General features: G+C 43.2%; 2 protein-coding genes and 1 pseudogene across 3 annotated transcripts; 1 reads left to right on the forward strand and 2 right to left on the reverse strand.

Moving 5' to 3' along the window:
* Positions 1-5,965: 5,965 nt before the first annotated feature.
* On the forward strand, positions 5,966-7,696 carry LOC111951510 (short transmembrane mitochondrial protein 1). Its single transcript, XM_023969642.2, has 3 exons — positions 5,966-6,091; positions 6,280-6,333; positions 6,965-7,696. Exons 1-3 carry the CDS (start codon positions 6,077-6,079, stop codon positions 7,037-7,039), a joined length of 144 nt encoding a protein of 47 aa, XP_023825410.1. The 5' UTR covers positions 5,966-6,076; the 3' UTR covers positions 7,040-7,696.
* On the reverse strand, positions 7,135-9,419 carry LOC111951508 (small lysine-rich protein 1). 2 transcript variants are annotated; one of them, XM_023969641.2, is made up of 3 exons: positions 9,055-9,419; positions 8,845-8,920; positions 7,135-8,677 (listed from the first exon to the last, which is right to left on the reverse strand). In XM_023969641.2, exons 2-3 carry the CDS (start codon positions 8,845-8,847, stop codon positions 8,402-8,404), a joined length of 279 nt encoding a protein of 92 aa, XP_023825409.1. In that variant the 5' UTR covers positions 8,848-8,920; positions 9,055-9,419; the 3' UTR covers positions 7,135-8,401. The 2 variants fall into 2 exon arrangements, with proteins under 2 accessions (XP_023825409.1, XP_023825408.1); XM_023969640.2 differs by having other exon boundaries at positions 9,059-9,418.
* A 149-nt stretch (positions 9,420-9,568) lies between these two features.
* Positions 9,569-19,748, reverse strand: part of LOC111951548 (striatin-interacting protein 1 homolog) — a 40,260-nt pseudogene continuing 30,080 nt past the window's right edge.

A 19,748-nucleotide genomic window follows, 5' to 3' on the forward strand; every position in this document is an offset into this window, starting at 1 on the left:
GTGTGTACTGTGACCAGCCCCCCTTATCAATACGTTTTTTTAACGACTTTCTTCCTGGGATGAAGGAGAGGACCAAAATGCAGCGCGGTTAGTGTTCAACAAGTTAATTAGACATAAACGGGAAACACTTACAACCATACAAAAACAACAACACGTGAAAGCGAAGACAGTTCCTATTCTGGTGCAGAACACAAACAGAAGGACAGAGAAACAATGCACCCTGTAACGGTTTTCTTGTACGTGAAGGAGAGGACCAAAGTGCAGCGCCAATGTTATACATGTTTAATAAATAAACAAGTGAAACACTACAAAGAACAACAAACAACAAAAACATGTGAAAAAACCGAAACAGCCTATCTGGCTGCAGACAACACAGAGACAGAAAACAAACACCCACAAAACCCAACACAAAACAAGCTACCTAAATATGGTTCCCAATCAGGACAACGACTTACCACGCCTCTGATTGAGAACCATATTATCTGGACACAGAAACAGGAAAACTAGACCACACAACATAGAATGTCCCACCCAGCTCACGTCCTGACCAACACTAAAACAAGGCAAAAACACATAATAAACTCTGTCAGGGACGTTACAGTACCCCCTCCTGAGGTGCGGACTCCGAACGGCCACCCTAAAACTTTTCCCCCAAAGAGGCAGGGTCTGGTGGGCATCTGTCTGCGCAGGTGGCGGCTCGGCGTGGACGAGGACACCACCACTGTCTTTGTCCCCCTCCTTAGCGTCCTTTGAGTGGCGAACCCCTCGGCCCCCGCCTTGGCCTAGGAATCCTTCCCCAAGGCCCCACCATGATTAAGCGAGACAAGCTCAGACAGGAGCAGGGTAGCTCAGGGACAGAGAGGTAGCTCAGGACAGAGGGGTAGCTAGACAGAGGGTAGTCAGAAGAGGGGTAGCTCAGGACAGGAGGGGTAGCTCAGGACAGAGGGGACTCAGCCAGGAGGCGGTTACCAGGACAGAGGGGTAGCTCAGGACAGAGGCGGTAGCTAAGGACAGAGGGGTAGCTCCGGACAGAGGGTAGCTCCGGACAGTAGGGGCAGCTCCGGGACAGGAGCAGGGCAGCTCTGACTGAATAGTTGCTTCGGAACTAGATGCAGCTCCGGACCTTATTATGGCAAGCGCCGCGACTATATGGCGGCTCATGACTGGAGGGCGGCTCATGACTGGAGGGCGGCTCATGGACTGGAGGCGGCCTGCGAGGGCGCTCAACTGGACTTCGGCCGATGGCGCGGCTCCACTGGGGACGGCTGGCGGCTCCTGACTGGCTGGTTGCGGCTCCTGACTGGCTGGCGGCTCTGGGCTCCTGACTGGCTGGCGCTCTGGCGGGCTTCCTGACTGGCTGGCGGCTCTGCGGCCTCCTGACTGGCTCGGCTCTGGCGGCCTGACGCTTGCGGCTCCTGACTGGCTGGCGGCTCTTGGCGGCTTCCTGACTGCTGGCGGCCTGGGCTCCGACGGCTGTCTGGCGGCTCCTGACTGGCTGGCGGCCCGATCTCTAATATTATATTCTACTCAATCAATAAGCTTCATTAATGTCATTCAGACTGTTTTGAGGTTGATACAATCGGCTATGATAGCTGAGGTTCATAGCTAGGTTCTGAACTAATATRTATACCAAACGTTTTAGGGTCCATTCACAGATRGGCTACATAGCTAGCTATACATCCATAGGCATACAGACAATTTTTATCCTCTGCGTAATAAGCAAGAAAATAGCTAGCTAACTATGTAACTTCAGCTGCATTGCATGGCAAATACCAGCAAGGCAAGCTTACAAATGTTTACATWAAATTTGCAGGAAATGCTTTGGCTAGCTAGAWTCTTTACATCCACCGTTTCACAAGACGACAGTCTGGTTTGCTGGTTTGTTTCAGGAGTCCCTAAAACATGAACCTCTACGGGATCGGTGTCCCACCCACGGGACGGTTGAGCTAACATGGGCTAATGTGATTAGCATGAGGTTGTAAGTAACAAAAAATAAATCCCAGGACATAGACATATCTGATATGGGCAGAAAGCTTAAATTCTTGTTCATCTAACTGCACTGTCCAATTTACAGTAGCTATTACAMTGAAATACTACCATGCTATTGTTTGAGGAGAGTGCACAATTATGAACTTGAAAATGTATTAATAAACCAATTAGGCACATTTGGGCAGTCGATACAACATTGAACAGATATGCAATGGTTCATTGGAWCAGTCTAAAACTTTGCACATGCACTGCTGCCATCTTGTGGCCAAAATCGAAATTGCGCTTGGGCTGGAATAATACATTATGGCCTTTCTCTTGCATTTCAAAGATGATGGTACAAAAAAATACAAAAAAGCATGTTTTTTTTCATTGTATTATCTTTTACCATATCTAATGTGTTATATTCTCCTACATTKATTTCACATTTCAACAAACTTCAAAGTGTTTCCTTTCAAATAGTATCAAGAATATGCATATCCTTGCTTCAGGTCCTGATCTACAGGCAGTTAGATAGGATACGTCATTTTAGATGACAATTGAAAAAAGGGTTTGGTCCTTAAGAGATTTTTAAACAACCAGAATTACAATGTCATACTCTGTCATGTTCTGACCATAGTTCTTTTGTGTTTTTGTTGTTTTAGTGTTGGTCAGGACGTGAGCTGAGTGGGCATTCTATGTTGTGTGTCTAGTTTTCCTGTTTCTATGTTTGGCCTGATATGGTTCTCAATCAGAGGCGGGTGTGTAGTCATTGTCTCTGATTGGGAACCATATTTAGGTAACCTGTTTTGTGTTGGGTTTTGTGGGTGGTTGTTTTCTGTCTTTGTGTCTCTGCACAAGATAGGACTGTTTCGGTTTCACGTTTTGTTGTTTTTGTTCTTTGTAGTGTTCACGTTTATGTCTTTATTAACATGATAAACATTGGCTACGCTGCGCTTTGGTCCTCTCCTTCGTCACAGAAGAAAACCGTTACATATCATGTCACACCGCCCATAAGCTAACCTGCTATATGGCTTATAATGTTAGCTAGTCAGCTAGCTTGCTAAATAGCCATTTTTGTAAATTAGCTTTGACAAAAGAAATATGCATAATCGTTTGTCTCTACATTAACTAACATATTCCTCACAACTGTAATTTTTTTTTGCTATGATTCGTTATTTAAGTGATAATGCCCGAGAAGCCGGTGTTTGGAGATATATTGGCACGGGTGTTGTTAGACCCCAACTGTTGTCACCCAGGCGGAGGATATTACAGTCGTGGCCAAAGGTTTTGAGAATGACACATATTAATTTTCACAAAAGTCTGCTGCCTCAGTTTGTATGATGGCCATTTGCATATGCCAGAATGTTATGAAAGAGGGATCAGATGAATTGCAATTAATTGCAAGTCCCTCTTTGCCATGCAATGAACTGAATCCCCCAAAAACATTTCCACTGCATTTCAGCCCTGCCACAAAAGGACCAGCTGACATGTCAGTGATTATCTCGTTGACACTGGTGTGAGTGTTGACGAGGACAAGGCTGGAGATCACTCTGTCATGCTGATTGAGTTCGAATAACAGACTGGAAGCTTCAAAAGGAGGGTGGTGCTTGTAATCATTGTTCTTGCTCTGTCAACCATGGTTACCTGCAAGGAAACACATGCCGTCATCAGGGCTTCACAGGCAAGGATATTTCTGCCAGTAAGATTGCACCTAAATCAACATTTATCGGATCATCAAGAACTTCAAGGAGAGCGGTTCAATTGTTGTGAAGAAGGCTTCAGGGCGCCCAAGAAAGTCCAGCAAGCGCGAGGCCATCTCCTAAAGTTGATTCAGCTGTGGGATCGGGGCCCACAGTACAGAGCTTGCTCAGGAATGGCAGCAGGCAGGTGTGAGTGCATCTGCACGCACAGTGAGGCGAAGACTTTTGGAGGATGGCCTGGTGTCAAGAAGGGCACAAAGAAGCCACTTCTCTCCAGGCAAAACATCAGGGACAGACTGATATTCTGCAATAGGTACAGGGATTGGACTGCTGAGGATGGGTAAAGTCATTTTCTCTGATGAATCCCCTTTCCGATTGTTTTGGGCATCCGGAAAAAAGCTTGTCCGGAGAAGACAAGGTGAGCGTTACCATCAGTAATCATGTTGTCATGCAACAGTAAAGCATCCTGAGACCATTCATATGTGGGGTTGCTTCTCAGCCAAGGGAGTGGCCCTACTCACATGTTGCCTAAGAACACAGCCATGAATAAAGAATGATACCAACACATCTCCGAGAGAAACTTCTCTCAACCATCCAGGACCAGTTTGGTGATGAACAATGCCTTTTTCAGCATGATGGAGCACCTTGCCATAAGGCAAAAGTGATAACTAAGTGGCTTGGGGAACAGAAATTTGATATTTTGGGCCGATGGCCAGGAAACTCCCCAGACCTTAATCCCATTGAGAATTTGTGGTCAATCCTCAAGAGACGGGTGGACAAACCAAAACCCACAAATTCTGACAAACTCCAAGCATTGATTATGCAAGAATGGGCTCCCATCAGTCAGGATGTGGTCCAGAAGTTAATTGACAGCACGCCAGGGCGGATTGCAGAGGTCTTGAAAAAGAAGGGTCAACACTGCAAATATTGACTCTTTGCATCAACTTCTTGTAATTGTCAATAAAAGCCTTATGAAACTTATGAAATGCTTGTAATTATACTTCAGTATTCCACAGTAACATCTGACAAAAATATCTAAAGACACTGAAGCAGCAAACTTTGTGGAAATTAACAGTAGCTATTCCTGTAAATCCACCATGGCTACTCCCGCCTCCAGTAGTTGATCTAGAAGTGTTGGAGAGACTCCAGAAAGATATGAAGCGTGTTGATCCATCTGATTTGTTTAACAGCTACTGGATACTGTGTGTCAGGGTTTTGTGGCCATTTACACAGATGGTTCAAAAGATCCAAGGACAGGACGTACTGGGCCAGCATTTGTAGTGCAGGAATGTGAGATGGCAGTCAGGAAACGTATGTACAGATCATCTGTCTGTACATACGGCGGAGCGGATGGCCATACTGTTGGCCTTGCAGTGGGTGCAGGAGTAGTAATTTGTTCTGGTTAATGTGCAGTGTTGATGAGTCTCCAGTCCTTTAGCTCACGTAGCAGACAAGACCTGCTTTATGAGGTACTACAAACCCATGGCAGGATAAAACAGATGGTTATACAGGTAAGATTTACTTGTGTCCCAGCCCATGTGGGGTTGGAGGGGAACGAGGCAGTTMATGTACTGGCTAAACAAGCACTTAGTAGTAGAGATGTTTGATGTTGTAGTTTCAATGAGCAAGGCAGAGGCAAAACGCCTGATATGAACAGTGATGGTGCAGAGATGGCAGGAGCAGTTGAATAGAGATACTAAGGGCAGGCATTTATTTCAAGTACAGAGGAAAGTCGGTGGGAGGACAGCAGGAAGGGAGACTATTTTTACAAGATTAAGGGTGGGACACATCCGGTTGAATAAGYCCTTAAAAGTGATAGGAAAGCATTTCGCTACACCCACAATAACATTTGCTAAATATGTGTATGTGACCAATATAATTTCATTTGCAAGCATCCAAACAGGAAAGTGGGATTATTGCCAGGAAACAGAGACCATGGAGCATGTATTGCTACAGCGTGGGCAGTATCAGAGAGAAATAAAGAGGCTGAGATCTAGTATGSGGGAGAAGGGGATACAGGAAATTAGTTTAAAACGTATATTGAGTAGAACGTCATAAAATAGTCTTACATATTTTATATTTTTTAAGAGCAACGGAGCTGGCAGGTAGGATTTKGTTTCTCCCTGTTTCTGGCCCACACTCCAGTACAGTAGGTGGAGGTAATGCACCATAACTTTGGATGCCAACCGCCGATCAACCCCACCGAAGAAGTAGCGTTTTGATCACACAGCACACGCGTAGATGACAGAAACGTTGCAGGCAGGAGTCGTGGCCAATGAAAATGCTTTTTGAAGGCGACATGACATGCGCATTATACACTGTTGATGACTTGGCTAGTTGTTTCGACCGAGCTTTGAAACTGGATCGCTAAAATACTTAAAACATTGTCTCCTTCGTTAGATACGACAATGCTACAGTTTTTGGTGAGTTGATGTCGAAATGAAAARGATGTATTGCAAACTTTCTGCGTCTCTTTGATGTGTTTATTGATGATGGGCTAATTATGTTGTATGCTAGCTAGATAACCATGCATTGTCAGTGCTGCTGACCTAGCTAGTAAAAACAACATGTGTTCCGTCTTGATTAACACTTTTTATTTATAATCTTGCAGGCTGGGTTTACCTTGGGAAACGTTGTTGGGATGTACCTCGCTCAAAACTACGAGGTACTAAGAGGAACAACTATCTCCGCGGACTAAACTCCACTACCAACCGAGCAGAGTAAGGCTTTGGAGTCTTAACTACATCGACAAAGTCAATACTTAAAAACATATATTATGAAACGTCTACCCTGTACCAATGTTTGTCCTCTGTAGTTGCCTGTCTTTTGTTTGCTGAATTCCATACTTTTCCAATGAACGTTAATKAAATACAACCACCCTCTTTCCTTGTTGAGATTCAATTGGCGGCACTTGCGCTGAGTTGCCATCTTAGAGCAACAACAATGAGCAAACAGTCTGTGGTTGTAGTGGATTAACTTTGATTTTTTTTTATTTTAAATATGGTATTCAGCAAAAGAAAAGCATGCAACCAGGACAAACATAAGTACAAGGTAGGCATTTCATAATACAATTTTTTTTTCTAGTATTGACATTGGGCAAATCGATGTAGCCCGAGAGAGATTCCAAATAGCCTGGTCTCTGCTCCAATTTCCTTCACGGTGGAGTTAAGTCCGCTAGGAAACAACCCACTATGTGTCAATGGTTCCCCTGTGTATTTGCCTAACACACAACAGGCCTATGTCATTGAACTCTTTCTTTTTGGCACTCTTCTCTGATCACTCCACRTCTGTTTAAGGTCCCCAACATTTCCAAAAAGATAGAAGCCTTCAAAAAGGATGTGGAGGCAAAGAAGAAACCTCCAGCAGAGTAAAGAAGAGATTGCTCGACAACATGGATAGAAAGAAACGGGCAGATTGAAGAGATGGGGACTATTGGAACAACAAGATGCACACTGCAGAGGATAGATACCAAATGTATATCTCATTTAATATTTACTATCAAAAGCAGTATGTGTACTAAGGTTACACTGGCAGAGGAATAAATTGTAAAAATGTCTTCTCTAAGCAGGGTTTTCACAYTGCCTGGACTGGGCCAGTGTTCTTTTTGTTGTTTGTGTTCTTAAAGTAATTAGCTACTTTTCAAGATAATGTTATGATMGTGCTATTTATGAGTGGATATGGAAAGATGACTAACTGCTGTGGGAACCTCTACACMTCAGGAACCTTGGCCTTATCCTTGCAAGCAGCTGGGCAGGGRAGGCCTTAGCATTTATATCAAGTCTAAACATGGCATTTTTACAATCTATGCTTGCCACTTTTGACAACTGAACAGAGTGCAGTTACTGCTTTTGAGTGATGTTATCATATGAATTGAATTGGGAGGCCTGTTCTATGGATTGTATTTCTGTGGGTGTTACGGTACTGAGAATGAGTAGCTCATGTAAGTTGCATTGTTTGTAATTCTAATCGAAAGGCTGTTCTCTAACATCGTAGGCCTCATTCAGATGTGAATACAGTTGCTGAATTTGGTTCTGTTGTCATAAATTGAAAAGTGAAAGGTGTTGCATCACATAAGATASTGTTGCCTAGCAAGGGACCGATCTCCAATACTTCATCACCATCCAGTAAAATAGATTGTTTTGTAGGGCAGTTATTCTAACTCGCCATGTTTATTCTTAACATCCATTATCCAGAGAAGCATTCTTTACACGAGTCACAGCAATTTTTCCTGAGAGCATCTGGGTATGGTATGCCGGTATGCCAGTTGGCCAGCAGAGGTCAATGTATTTCCATGTTTTCTTTCCACTGTTCTCTGTAAATAACAACCAATCCACCAGAGGTAACCAGAGTTCTATTTTAAACTTGAACAGACAAGATAAACTAAAATATACATTATAATTAGGGCTCTATTCAATCTGTAAAGCTGAAGCGTTWCAGATTCTGCCATAGAAATGTAAAGGTKATTTCCGATTTAGCCAACATAAGCAGCGTTTAGCATGAATGCAGTCTGATAAATCGGGAATAGTGGAATGGAGTTAATGGAAGGGCATCAAACGTGAAACCAGTCCATTCCGGCCGTCCTCCCCTCAGCACCCTCAGCAGCCTCCACTGATCGGGAACATCGCCTTACCATTTATATCACGCTGTAAAGCTGGATTTCCACCATGAGGATTGAATAGAGCCGTACTAAACTGACAATGTTTGCTTTGGTCTTGGCAAGGTTTGTGGTGGAATCACTTTTTGTTTTTTGTTTTCTTGCCCTTCATTCCTGCTGTTTTCTTTTTAGTTGACTCAGGCCATCCAAAGCCTCGGAACGCCAGACAGTCAARTGCATTGTGGGAAATGTAGTAAACATTCTGCATGGCTGCTGGACTGAGAATGTCCACTTCTGACTTGGTGGCTTTGGCACTGACTGATCTCTTCTTGGATGACCTCCTCTTCCTCTCAGCCTTTTTGACWGGCCTGCCACTAGGTGACCTTGACTTTCTGGATTTTGTTGATTGTGTAGGCTGTGGACAAACCATTTGATAATCACTATAGATAACATGGAYAAMTTCATGTTAAGCAGTAMGTTTTAGTAATGTAGGCTACTAGCTCTACACTGCACCCTAGACCAGTGATCAATGTATGCAACAACTGCATCAATGCTTCAAAAACTACATCCAATTTACTSTACCATTGTGTGGACATTCCTCTCCTATTTGATTTGTGAGATCATCATTAATTCTCTGCAAATGTGTCACCAAAGAAACCTGGAAACATCAGGGACATCACACGAATAGGTTACTTTTACTTTTTCTATTAGGTCCTTGTGAACAAGTGAAAACTATTTTTTTTACCTCAAATGAAATCACACCAGTATTGAAATAGAAATAGTTATGCTTACCAACCTTTCAGTGTAAACGTCTGGCAGAGAGACGACTTCCCATGTGTTTGTATCCTGTTGTCGTAGAGACTAGGCTTGTTCTTGGTGTTTGAATAGGCAGCAGGCTTTAACGAGGTTGTCCCCCGTCTCTGTGCTGCTGGGCATGGCGTTAGTTGCTGTCTCGCGTGTCCTTTGTCTCCCACAAAGAATGTCTGTTTACATCACCATGGTAATCTGCTGATTATCTCCTGGCATCATGAATATTATATTACAAAAACACCATTCCTTATTCACAATCAATAAATAGACCTATACCAAAGGGGGAGGGGAATATTTTGCTTACCGTTAACTTTGGGATGAAAAAAACAACACTTTCAGACGAGAAATCATCACGTATTCTCACACTGCCTGATCTCCAGGGAAACTGTGTGGAATGCACATAAGTCAGACAACACTATCCTGAATAGGTTGTAAAAAGGGCTGGAGTCGAGAGTGTCGACTTCCTAAACATTATCCATAGAAAGATGTATACTAATTAAAACCACTGATCTCTTTATTTAGAAAATACAMTATATGAAGGYCAGAATTATCTTACAWGTTTCAACTCTAATGTCTTTCAACAGAATAATGCCGCTGTACAGGACAGTCATTGCACATACCCCTGAACAAAACCAATATTATTATTATTACCCTGTCCTATAATTATGACAAAAACACACAAATAGCAATATCCAAACACTGCAAAACACATCTAGGAACACATCCTCCAACTGCCAGAACTCATACATACATGTACTGTASAGTATTTCCAGTGATTGTAGGTAGAAAAAGAGATATTGCATTGTTTCGAATGAGAGGGTTGCTCTGAGTAAGGCATTCATTTCTAATCAAAACTGGCACTCATTACTTTGGCACAAGGTTAGGGTTTCTGAAACTAAGTCAGGAGTAACTGCYACAACAAGTGTAAAGAAATMATCAACATTGTGTTAGGTTACTGCATGTGCCAATCCAAGTGTAGACTACTTTTCAATGCTTAGATTGTGATTATCATGTTATTGCTATTCCACCAGTTCCACTCATACTTACATACTGTATAGGTAGTGAGGAGGAAGCCATGGTTGTTCATCTTTACAATTATTTGTACATTCTGAACCTGAGAACCTCAAGATAAGCTGTTATTTTGAAAGCTTTTGCATTCAAATGACGTCAAATGACTTTCTCTTCACCTGTGTGGGACAAACTTGACATGTCTTTTGAGACATACTCCAGAAGCAGACATGGTGCTGACTCAATAGACAAATGTAGGTMCATTTACCAAAACACCCTACATATACCAAATCGTGAGTGAGAGTACATTTTGAATTTGTGTTCTAAAATTGGAATTTCAACAAAAGTCACATTTTGAAATATTGTATAAAATTTCAGAATACAGTTTTAAATATGACATATTCAAACAGAAATACAAAACTGCAGCCATGCAGACTTAGATTCCACAAAGAAGCGCAATACAGTTACACAATCATCGTTCAATACAAAGATAATACAACAAAGGACATCTCAGGCGCCTACACAAATTCCCCGGAGAGAAACACTAAAGACTACACTAGATTATATGAAAAAGGGACCATGATCATGTCTTGTGTGCTTGTGTCATCAGAGAATGTTCCATAACCTTAAGAGAAATGTACAGAATACTCAAGAGAATACGTAATGGCCTTGACAGCCCAAGGTAGTTCTGCTTTACAATGAAAGAAATTGACTAGACAACAGATCTCATAAAAATCAGCACCATTGTGTGACAACTACTGTGTATTCAGCGAGGGAGATCAGCCTCACAAGGACACGTGTAGCCCTTCAGCTGTTGTGCTGTTATTCAAGGTTAGCTGCTGTGCGGAAGTGGGGAGGTGGACTGAGGGCTGAACCAAGACAGCCATGACACCTTTGGGAGGACAGAGAGTGAAGCACACAGGACTCTTCGGGTTCCCAGAGGGAGTCAGCCTTCCCACGTTGGGCCGATGAACCCCCTCAAGCCTCCCGATCCCTGGTCAAACCCTTCAGATCAGCCTCAAAAAGGTTTTCCTGTGTCCTTATCCTTTCTTTTCTCTCCATCTGGCCAAAGGCTTCACAGACCTTTATAAACATAAATTAACTACCACATATTACTTACAGCAGGGTTCCCCAACTGGCGGCCGTGGGCCGAATTTGGCCCGCGAGTGATTTTATTTGGCCCCCAAATTCTTAGTTTTTTCTCATTGTTGGACATAAAAAAAATATTTTTTTAAACTTAAAACACCAGGAAATCAGCTCCATGTGATTTTAATTTTGGAAATCTGTTCCCAAGTATTCCCACGCATAATAGAGAGACGTGATCGCATACAAATGTAAGCAATTTTGGAAGTTATTATCTTTTGTCAAATACTATATCTGTTTGGGTTTTTTGCAGTCAATTTTATGTATACAAATTATTTGTAATTATGTTGTTTCGGCCCCCTTGACCATCCACTCAAGAAAAAAAAACATCCCGCAGCGGGATCTAGTTGATGATCAATGACTTATAGGAATATCTGTTAGTGATTACATAAATTAAAATACTATTAACCTAGAAAGGGTTAATGTTGTTAAATTCTCCCTTAATTCTCCCCAACACTTTGAGGTTGGAATAATACTGTGAAATTGTGAAAATGATGACAATGCCCTTTAAATGTAAGAGCTGTTTCTTCCCGTTTCTTTGGGATGGAGTTTTGGTCTGCCTAGTGATATCTGCAGGRGGGGTAAATTAGTWAATAGACTGATAAAAGAGTTCAAAACCTGTCTGACAATAACAGCTAGTTTRCRCCTCCCTACTCAGACCACTCCCAGACAGTCCAAGCYAAATTCTTGCTTGAGAAATTGCTCTTGGCTAAGAAGCTATTTTTGTATATGTTTTACTATTTTAATTGAAAACAATCAATCAATTGTTAGCCTGTTAATACACAGTACTATCTTTCCAAAAATGCCTTTTTTCTAGAAATATATAAATCAACCACAATATCATCTGCAGCTATGAGATTTACGAACTAAAACATAATAGCTGTGACCATAAATAAATACACATGTAACAACATGAACTAAAAACAGTGTCGGTACTTAAAATGTACATCTTCATTTAAAAAAAAAAAAGGACATGCCATGGTTTTAAAATGAATTATTCCACAAAGCACAGAAGCGAACCAAATTGAGTGAGAAAAAATTAACTGGTGGTTTGGACATAGTGGTTGGATTGGTTGTTGTGACTGACAGAATAGTGACAGTATTCCACTTAGCTTGTACTGTAAGAGCCTGCTCCTGCCAAGTTGCCATGACATCGTTATTACTGTCTATATCATTACTGTACAATTTCTGCATGGATACAGGTGATTACAAACAGATGTTCTATTTCTGCCACATATTTACATGAAGATCACAGTAGTCGTAGGCTTGTGTCCCTGGTATGTGTGTCCTCCCCGCTCATTGGGCCTGTTGTAGTAGACCCTCCCATTGGATAGGCTGTGAAAACACCTCTCTCTCCAGCCACATTTCATAGCTGTAGTGGAAGTCCTCCGGCAGCTCAACACGCTGGCCCAGAACGCTTTGCAGGCAGTTGTCCACCGGGGCGAACTCGCCGTTCTGGTTCTTGTCGTAGCGACGGCTGTTGAACTTCTCGATGCTCTCCCTCAGGGCGCACTCCTCCGCCTGGAAGTCCCACGGCCGCGCGTCGATATCTGGAGGACAAAAAAGCAACAGAGTTTTATTCGCAGGTCTATTAACTTGATGAACAGCACCACATAACCCTATCCATTGTCTCTGTCGATTTTCTGTTTGGAAAATGCGTTATACTGTTGTTAAAGGACAATAGACCTCAATAATCAATCAATACAGAGAAAACAGTGAATTCTGGGATTTAAATTACAGCAGAGGGACATGCTCTCGATTGATGCACAAATCGAGAGCATCCTGTCATGCTGTATCACAGCCTGGTACGGCAACTGCACCGCCCTCAACCGCAAGGCTCTCCAGAGGGTGGTGAGGTCTGCACAACGCATCACCGGGGGCCAACTACCTGCCATCGATGACACCTACAGCACCCGATGTCACAGGAAGGCCAAAAAGATTATCAAGGACATCAACCACCTGAGCCACGGCCTGTTCACACCACTGCCATCCAGAAGGCGAGGTCAGTACAGGTGCATCAAAGCTGGGACTGAGAGACTGAAAAACAGCTTCTATTTCTAAACAGCAATAACAAACTTAGAGAGGCTCCTTTTTACATTTATTTTACTATTATTTAACTAGGCAAGTCAGTTAAGAACTAAATCTGATTTTCAATGACGGCCTAGGAACAGTGGGTTAACTGCCTTGTTCAGGGGCAGAACGACAGATTTTTAGCTTAGCTTGTCAGTTCAGCGATTCGATCTTGCAACCTTCCGGTTACTAGTCCAATGATCTAACCACTAGGCTACCTGTCACCCCATTGAGACCCAATCGCTGGCAACGTTAATAAATGGATCACTAGACACTTTATACAAAGCTACTCTAAAAAATGCCACTTTAAATCATGTTTACATATCTTACATTACTCATATCACATGTACAGTTGAAGTCGGAAGTTTACATACACCTTAGCCAAATACATTTAAACTCAGTTTCACAATTCCTGACATTTAATCCTAGTAAAATTTCCCTGTCTTAGGTCAGTTAGGATCACCACTTTATTTTAAGAATCTAAAATGTCAAAAAWATTGTAGAGAGAATGATTTATTTCAGCTTTAATTTCTTTCATCACATTCCCAGTGGGCCAGAAGTTTACATACACTCAATTAGTATTTGGTAGCATCGCCTTTAAATTGTTTAACTTGGGTCAAATGTTTTTGGTAGCTTTCCACAAGTTTCCCACAATAAGTTGTGTGAATTTTGGCCCATTRCTRCTGACAGAGCWGGTGTAACTGGGTCAGGTTTGTAGGCCTCWTTGCTCGCACATGCTTTTTCAGTTCTGCCCACAAATTTTCTATGAGATTGAGGTCAGGGCTTTGTGATGGCCACTCCAATACCTTGACTTTGTTGCCCTTAACTTGCGACCAAGATTTAACTTCCTGACTGATGACTTGAGATGTTGCTTCAATATATCCACATAATTTTCCTCCTCATGATGCCATCTATTTTGTGAAGTGCACCAGTCCCTCCTGCAGCAAAGCACCCCCACAACATGATGCTGCCACCCCTGTGCTTCACGGTTGGGATGGTGTTCTTCAGCTTGCAAGCCTCCCCCCTTTTCCTCCAAACATAACGATGGTCATTATGGCCAAACAGTTCTATTTATGTTTCATCAGACCAGAGGACATTTCTCCAAAAAGTATGATCTTTGTCCCCATGTGCAGTTGCAAACCATAGTCTGGCTTTTTTATGGCGGTTTTGGAGCAGCGGCTTCTTCCTTGCTGAGCGACCTTTCAGGTTATGTCAATATAGGACTCGTTTCACTGTAGATATAGATACTTTTGTATCTGTTTCCTCCAGCATCTTCACAAGGTCCTTTGCTGTTGTTCTGGGATTGATTTGCACTATTTGCACCAAAGTACGTTCATCTCTAGGAGACAGAACGCGTCTTCTTCCTGAGCGGTATGACAGCTGCGTGGTCCCATGGTGTTTATACTTGCGTACTATGGTTTGTACAGATGAGCGTGGTACCTTCAGGCTCCCAAGGATGAACCAGACTTGTGGAGTTCTACAAAAACAATTCTGAGGTCTTGGCTGATTTCTTTTGATTTTCCCATGATGTCAAGCAAAGAGGCACTGAGTTTGAAGGTAGGCCTTGAAATACATCCACAGGTACACCTCCAATTGACTCAAATGATGTCAATTAGCCTATCAGAAGCATCTAAAGCCATGACATAATTTTGGGGAATTTTCCAAGCTTTTTAAAGGCACAGTCAACTTAGTGTATGTAAACTTCTGGCCCACTGGAATTGTGATACAGTGAATTATATGTGAAATAATCTGTCTGTAAACAATTGTTGGAAAACTTACTTGTATCATACAGATGTCCTCGATGTCCTAACCGACTTGCCAAAACTATAGTTTGTTAACAAGAAATTTGTGGAGTGGTTGAAAAACGAGTTTTAATGACTCCAACCTAAGTGTATGTAAACTTCTGACTTCAACCGTATATACTGTATTTTATACCATCTATTGCACCTTGCCTATGCCGCTCATCCATATACTTACACGTACATATTCTCATTCACCCCTTTAGATTTGTGTGTATTAGGTAGTTGTTGGGGAATTGTTAGATTACTTGTTAGATATTACTGCACTGTCGGAACTAAAAGCACAAGCATTTTAATACACTAGCATTAACATCTGCTAACCAGGTGTACGTGACCAATAACATTTGATTTGAAGAACCAGTGGAGCTCTCTCCTCTCTTTCCCTCTGTCTATCTGGTCCATTGAGAATAGAACCTGAGACATGTGATGACAGACAGTCGTCTCTTTTCCTCTGAGGGCCTCTCACCCCTAGCTGGCCCCTGGTTTGGTTGCCATGGCAACACCTCCTTAGTTACCGGCCTTCATCTTACAGCAGTTGGCTGATTGGACGTTCAGTTACGGAGATCAATAATCAAAGGCACATAGTATGTACCTGCCGCATTACATTTCACATTCATCATCAAATTCTGATTCGTTGCATGGCTTTCACATCTCCTACACACCAGTGAATTAAGAGTTGACTTCAGGTATGCGTTCAAAAGTTGATTTCCTCTGCGTCTTACCGTTGCCATAGGCCCAGTCGTCATTGAGCCTGTGTCGTACTTTCTGGTAGATTGCTGACATGGTCTTCATGTTGCTCTTCCTCCACTGGCGGCCCAGGTACTTGGTCTGGATCTTGAGCAGCTTGAGGACATACAGCTGCATCATGGCCTGTTTGACCTTCAGCGCCCTCTTCAGGATGGGAGCAGACTTGAACACCACCAGCATCTGAGAGAGGAGGAGGTGGAAGAGAAGGACACAGTGGATCTCAAAAGTGTCCCGTCACAAATCTTTGAATTGCAAACTGTCCGCTAGCCTGTACACCCTCGGCACTCTTGTAGATCTGAAAGGATCTGATAGGTTCTACAAGTGGGTACTGAATAAGGGACATATGATCATAAAGAGAGGCAACACCAGGTCTCTCTCACCATGGTCCTAGAGTGTTTCCACTTAGTCAGCTTGTTGAGGATCCTCAGCAGGTTGATGCAGGAGAAGAGATTACGCCAGCAGAACTGATTACTGTCTCCGGCTTCCTACAAATCGCAGGCAACAACAGGGTGAGGAGAATTGAAATGCCCATAAAAGAACACATATATAACGGCCTAGTATTTAGGATGGGTAGCCGGACACGGCCAGTGTCTAATCACAGCCAACAGATAAACCAAACCCATAGCCAGGTCTTTAACATTTGAACAGTCTGATGTAAACACTTGGGTTTGTGATCTGGACTCACCAAGCTCTCAGCCGTGAGCTCAGGCATCTCGTGGACCACACAGTGAGGGAAGTCCAGCACACATATACTACAATGAGAGCACAAACGAGATTATTACATCCCATCTTCGTGTCAACAGTGGTGTTACACCTGTCATTGAGGTGAGAGAGACACATTTGCCATCCACACCTGAACCCCCCTGTGTTTTGGCACCTCCACCCTGCAGCCGCCGGTGTCTTTTATGAGCAGGAAACAAATACCTGGCAGACGGAAGTCATGCCTTTATGTGGGTGCAGATGCACCTCTGGCACTGTGGCAGAATCTAAGTGGTAGTCAGTTGTAGTCAGTGAGTCCTACCTGTTTTTGGCACTGATGTAAGACATGATGTTCTGGTTGAAGAACTTGAGGATGAGTGGGATGCAGTTAGCAAACACCAGGTGTTGAGAGACAATCTCAAACTGGAGAGAGAGAGAGAGAGAGAGAGAGAGAGAGAGAGAGAGGAAGGAGAGAAGAGAGGAGAGAGAGAGAGAGAGAGAGAGAGAGAGAGGGAAGAGGAAAGAGAGAATAAGAGCGAAGAGAGTAGAAGAGGTGAGAGAAAAAGCAGAAGGATGAAGGAAAAAGAGAGAAGGGAGAAGAAGAAGGAATAAAAAGGATGGGAAATGAGAATGGAGAAGAAGAAGGAGAAGAGAAGAAGAGGAGAAAGAGAAGGAAAAGGAAAGAGAAAGGATAAAGGAGAAGAAGAATGAATAGAGAGGAAGAAAAAAAAGAAGGAAAAGAGAAAAGAGAGAAGGAGTGAGGAGAATAGAGGAATGAAGATACGCAGGAGAAACAAGAGGAAAGAGAAGGAAGTAAAAAGAGAGGGAAAGGAAGGATAGCAGAAGAGAGAAAAAAGGAATGAGTAAAGAGAAGAGGAGAAAAGAGAACGGAGATATAGAGAGCAGAAAGAGGAGAGAAAGAAGGAAGAGGAAAGAAGAGGAGATAAGAAAGGAGGAAAAGGTAAGAGGAGGGAAGAGGTAAGGAGAAGAAAGAGAGAAGAGGTAAGATAGACGATGATGGAAAAGTAAAGAGAGAGAATGTAACAAGAGTAATTAAACGAGAAGTGAGAGGACGGAGAATGAATAGAGAGCAAGGGAGGAGGAAAGAGAGGGGGGAGGAGGAAGAGGGGAGAGGGGTGAGAGAAGGGGAAGGATGAGAGGGGGAGGGAGAGGAGAGGGGGTATGGGGGAGAGGAGATTAGGAGAAGGAGAGAGGGAGATGCAGCAGGAGAAGAGGAAGAAAGAAGAGAGCAGGCAAATGAGGAGAAGAGTAGAAAGTCGGGATGTAAAAGAAAGAAAGAGAAGAGAGATGATGAGAGAGAGTGGAGGAGATGAGAGAAGAGGTAAAGAAGAGAGTGATAAGAAGGGCAAGAAGTAGAGATGGAGAAAAGACGAAAGCTAAGAGATATGAAGAAGAGAGAAAGGCAAGAGAGCAGAGAGAGAGAGAGAGAGAGGAGAGAGGAGAGCAGAGAGAGAGAGAGAGGAAGAAGAGAGAGAGAGAGAGAGAGAGAGAGAGAGAGAGAGAGAGAGAGAGAGAGAGAGTACATGGTCACTGCAGAGTCACTGACTGTCTTTAGTGCACAGGGACCATGGAGGACCAGATAAAGCACTAAGGCCCACTAGCCCTTTAACTCCTAATAATAAAAATTCATAGCTATTAAATAATAAAATATTAATCCTCCAACCCCCAGTCTTTCTATATTTTATGAGCAGCCTGCAGAGTTCAGGAACAGACCGATTTCTCCTCGTTTATACATTCTATGCAATCGTTTACTATCATCAAAAGAACGTTCAAGACCACTTTTTGTTAGCACAGCTACTGTCATTGCTGTGTGCCTATGAATGCAAAGCAGGAACTATGATGAGCAATCTATCATCCGATATTTTTGGGGTGTAAAAGACACTCTGAAATGACAACCCCTTTACATTCTCACGATGGGAATGAGGGGTGTTCCAATAAGAGGATTTAGCCAATTTTCTCTCCCTAGAAGTACTCAGCTCTGCGCCACGACCGTCTAAGAGCCAGCAGGATAGGAGCCATAGGCAGACTCATTTAACCCTTTCACTGAGCTGGGTTCTGCAGTTGCAATAATAAGTCTTTGTAACAAGCTTCATTTGGCAGTTGGTAGCGGCAAATAAGAGTGAACGTAATCATTTTTGGGCAGTAGATGGCGCTACTATAATTTTACATCCAGCTATGTTCATATTTCATCCTATTGAAATGGGGAACTAGCTCCTCTTTCATTTAGGATTTGACAGAACAGTCCTGACATGCTGCCAGGTATGGGATGCAGCCAGGTATAAGCACACTATTGTCAAAAGAGCAGATGCTCCATTTCTCTCGGAAGACGATTCACTACCTATCAATAGTGGTTGCGTGCCAAAAAGTAAACCTTGAACCAATCCCTTTTAAAGGTACATGGTTTCGTGTGCTGAAGAGAGACACTCTCATCTCAGGGATAAGCAGCAGTAGGACGACGATACATGAAGCTAATCGCCCCAAAATAGCAATTATAATCCTTTACAAGAGCAGATTTTGGAGGGAGCCCAGCTTTGCATTTTGGAAAATGGATGGTGCAGCTATGTACCCATTTCTTGTCTGATGGTACTTCTCCAACCCTCCTCCTCCTCCTGTCTCCCTCTATCCTGCCTCCCTCTCTGTGTACAGGGAGATGTATGAACCTTTGACTGTGTGCCTATCATTCCAGTGCAGGATCTGTGTTATCGGCTCCCAGGAGCCAAATGGGTGGGGGCTGTGAGAGGAGATGAAGACAGAAAGAGAGAGAAATGTGGTGGTGAATGTGGAAGGCAGGGAGATGAGAGAAGGGTGGGGCTGACTAAGTGTTGTGAGGGTGGAAAGGCTGTGGGGGGGGGGGGGGGGGTTAGGGGGGAATGTAGTGGTTATAAAAAAATTGGTTGGGTACTGTTCGCCGGCTGTGTGAAAAAAGTAACGGCTTCTATATTTTCAATCTGCAAACGTGGTTAACTGCGGTTCTACTTGCGTTCACGCCTCCACTACACACTGGAAGAAGATTGAGAGCGAGAGGGGCAGCGGCAGTACCTGAGTGGTGGGGGAGAGAACAGGGGATGGAGAGTAAGAGAGTGTGGCTGACCTGGTGTGGTGAAGGGGGAAAAGGTGGAACAGAGAAGAGGAGAGGAGAGAAGAAGAAAGGAGGTAGTGGTGTAGGGCTGGCTTACTTGGTAAGAGGTG

Source organism: Salvelinus sp. IW2-2015, linkage group LG24 (genome assembly GCF_002910315.2).
Source record: "Salvelinus sp. IW2-2015 linkage group LG24, ASM291031v2, whole genome shotgun sequence".
Taxonomy (NCBI): domain Eukaryota; kingdom Metazoa; phylum Chordata; class Actinopteri; order Salmoniformes; family Salmonidae; genus Salvelinus; species Salvelinus sp. IW2-2015.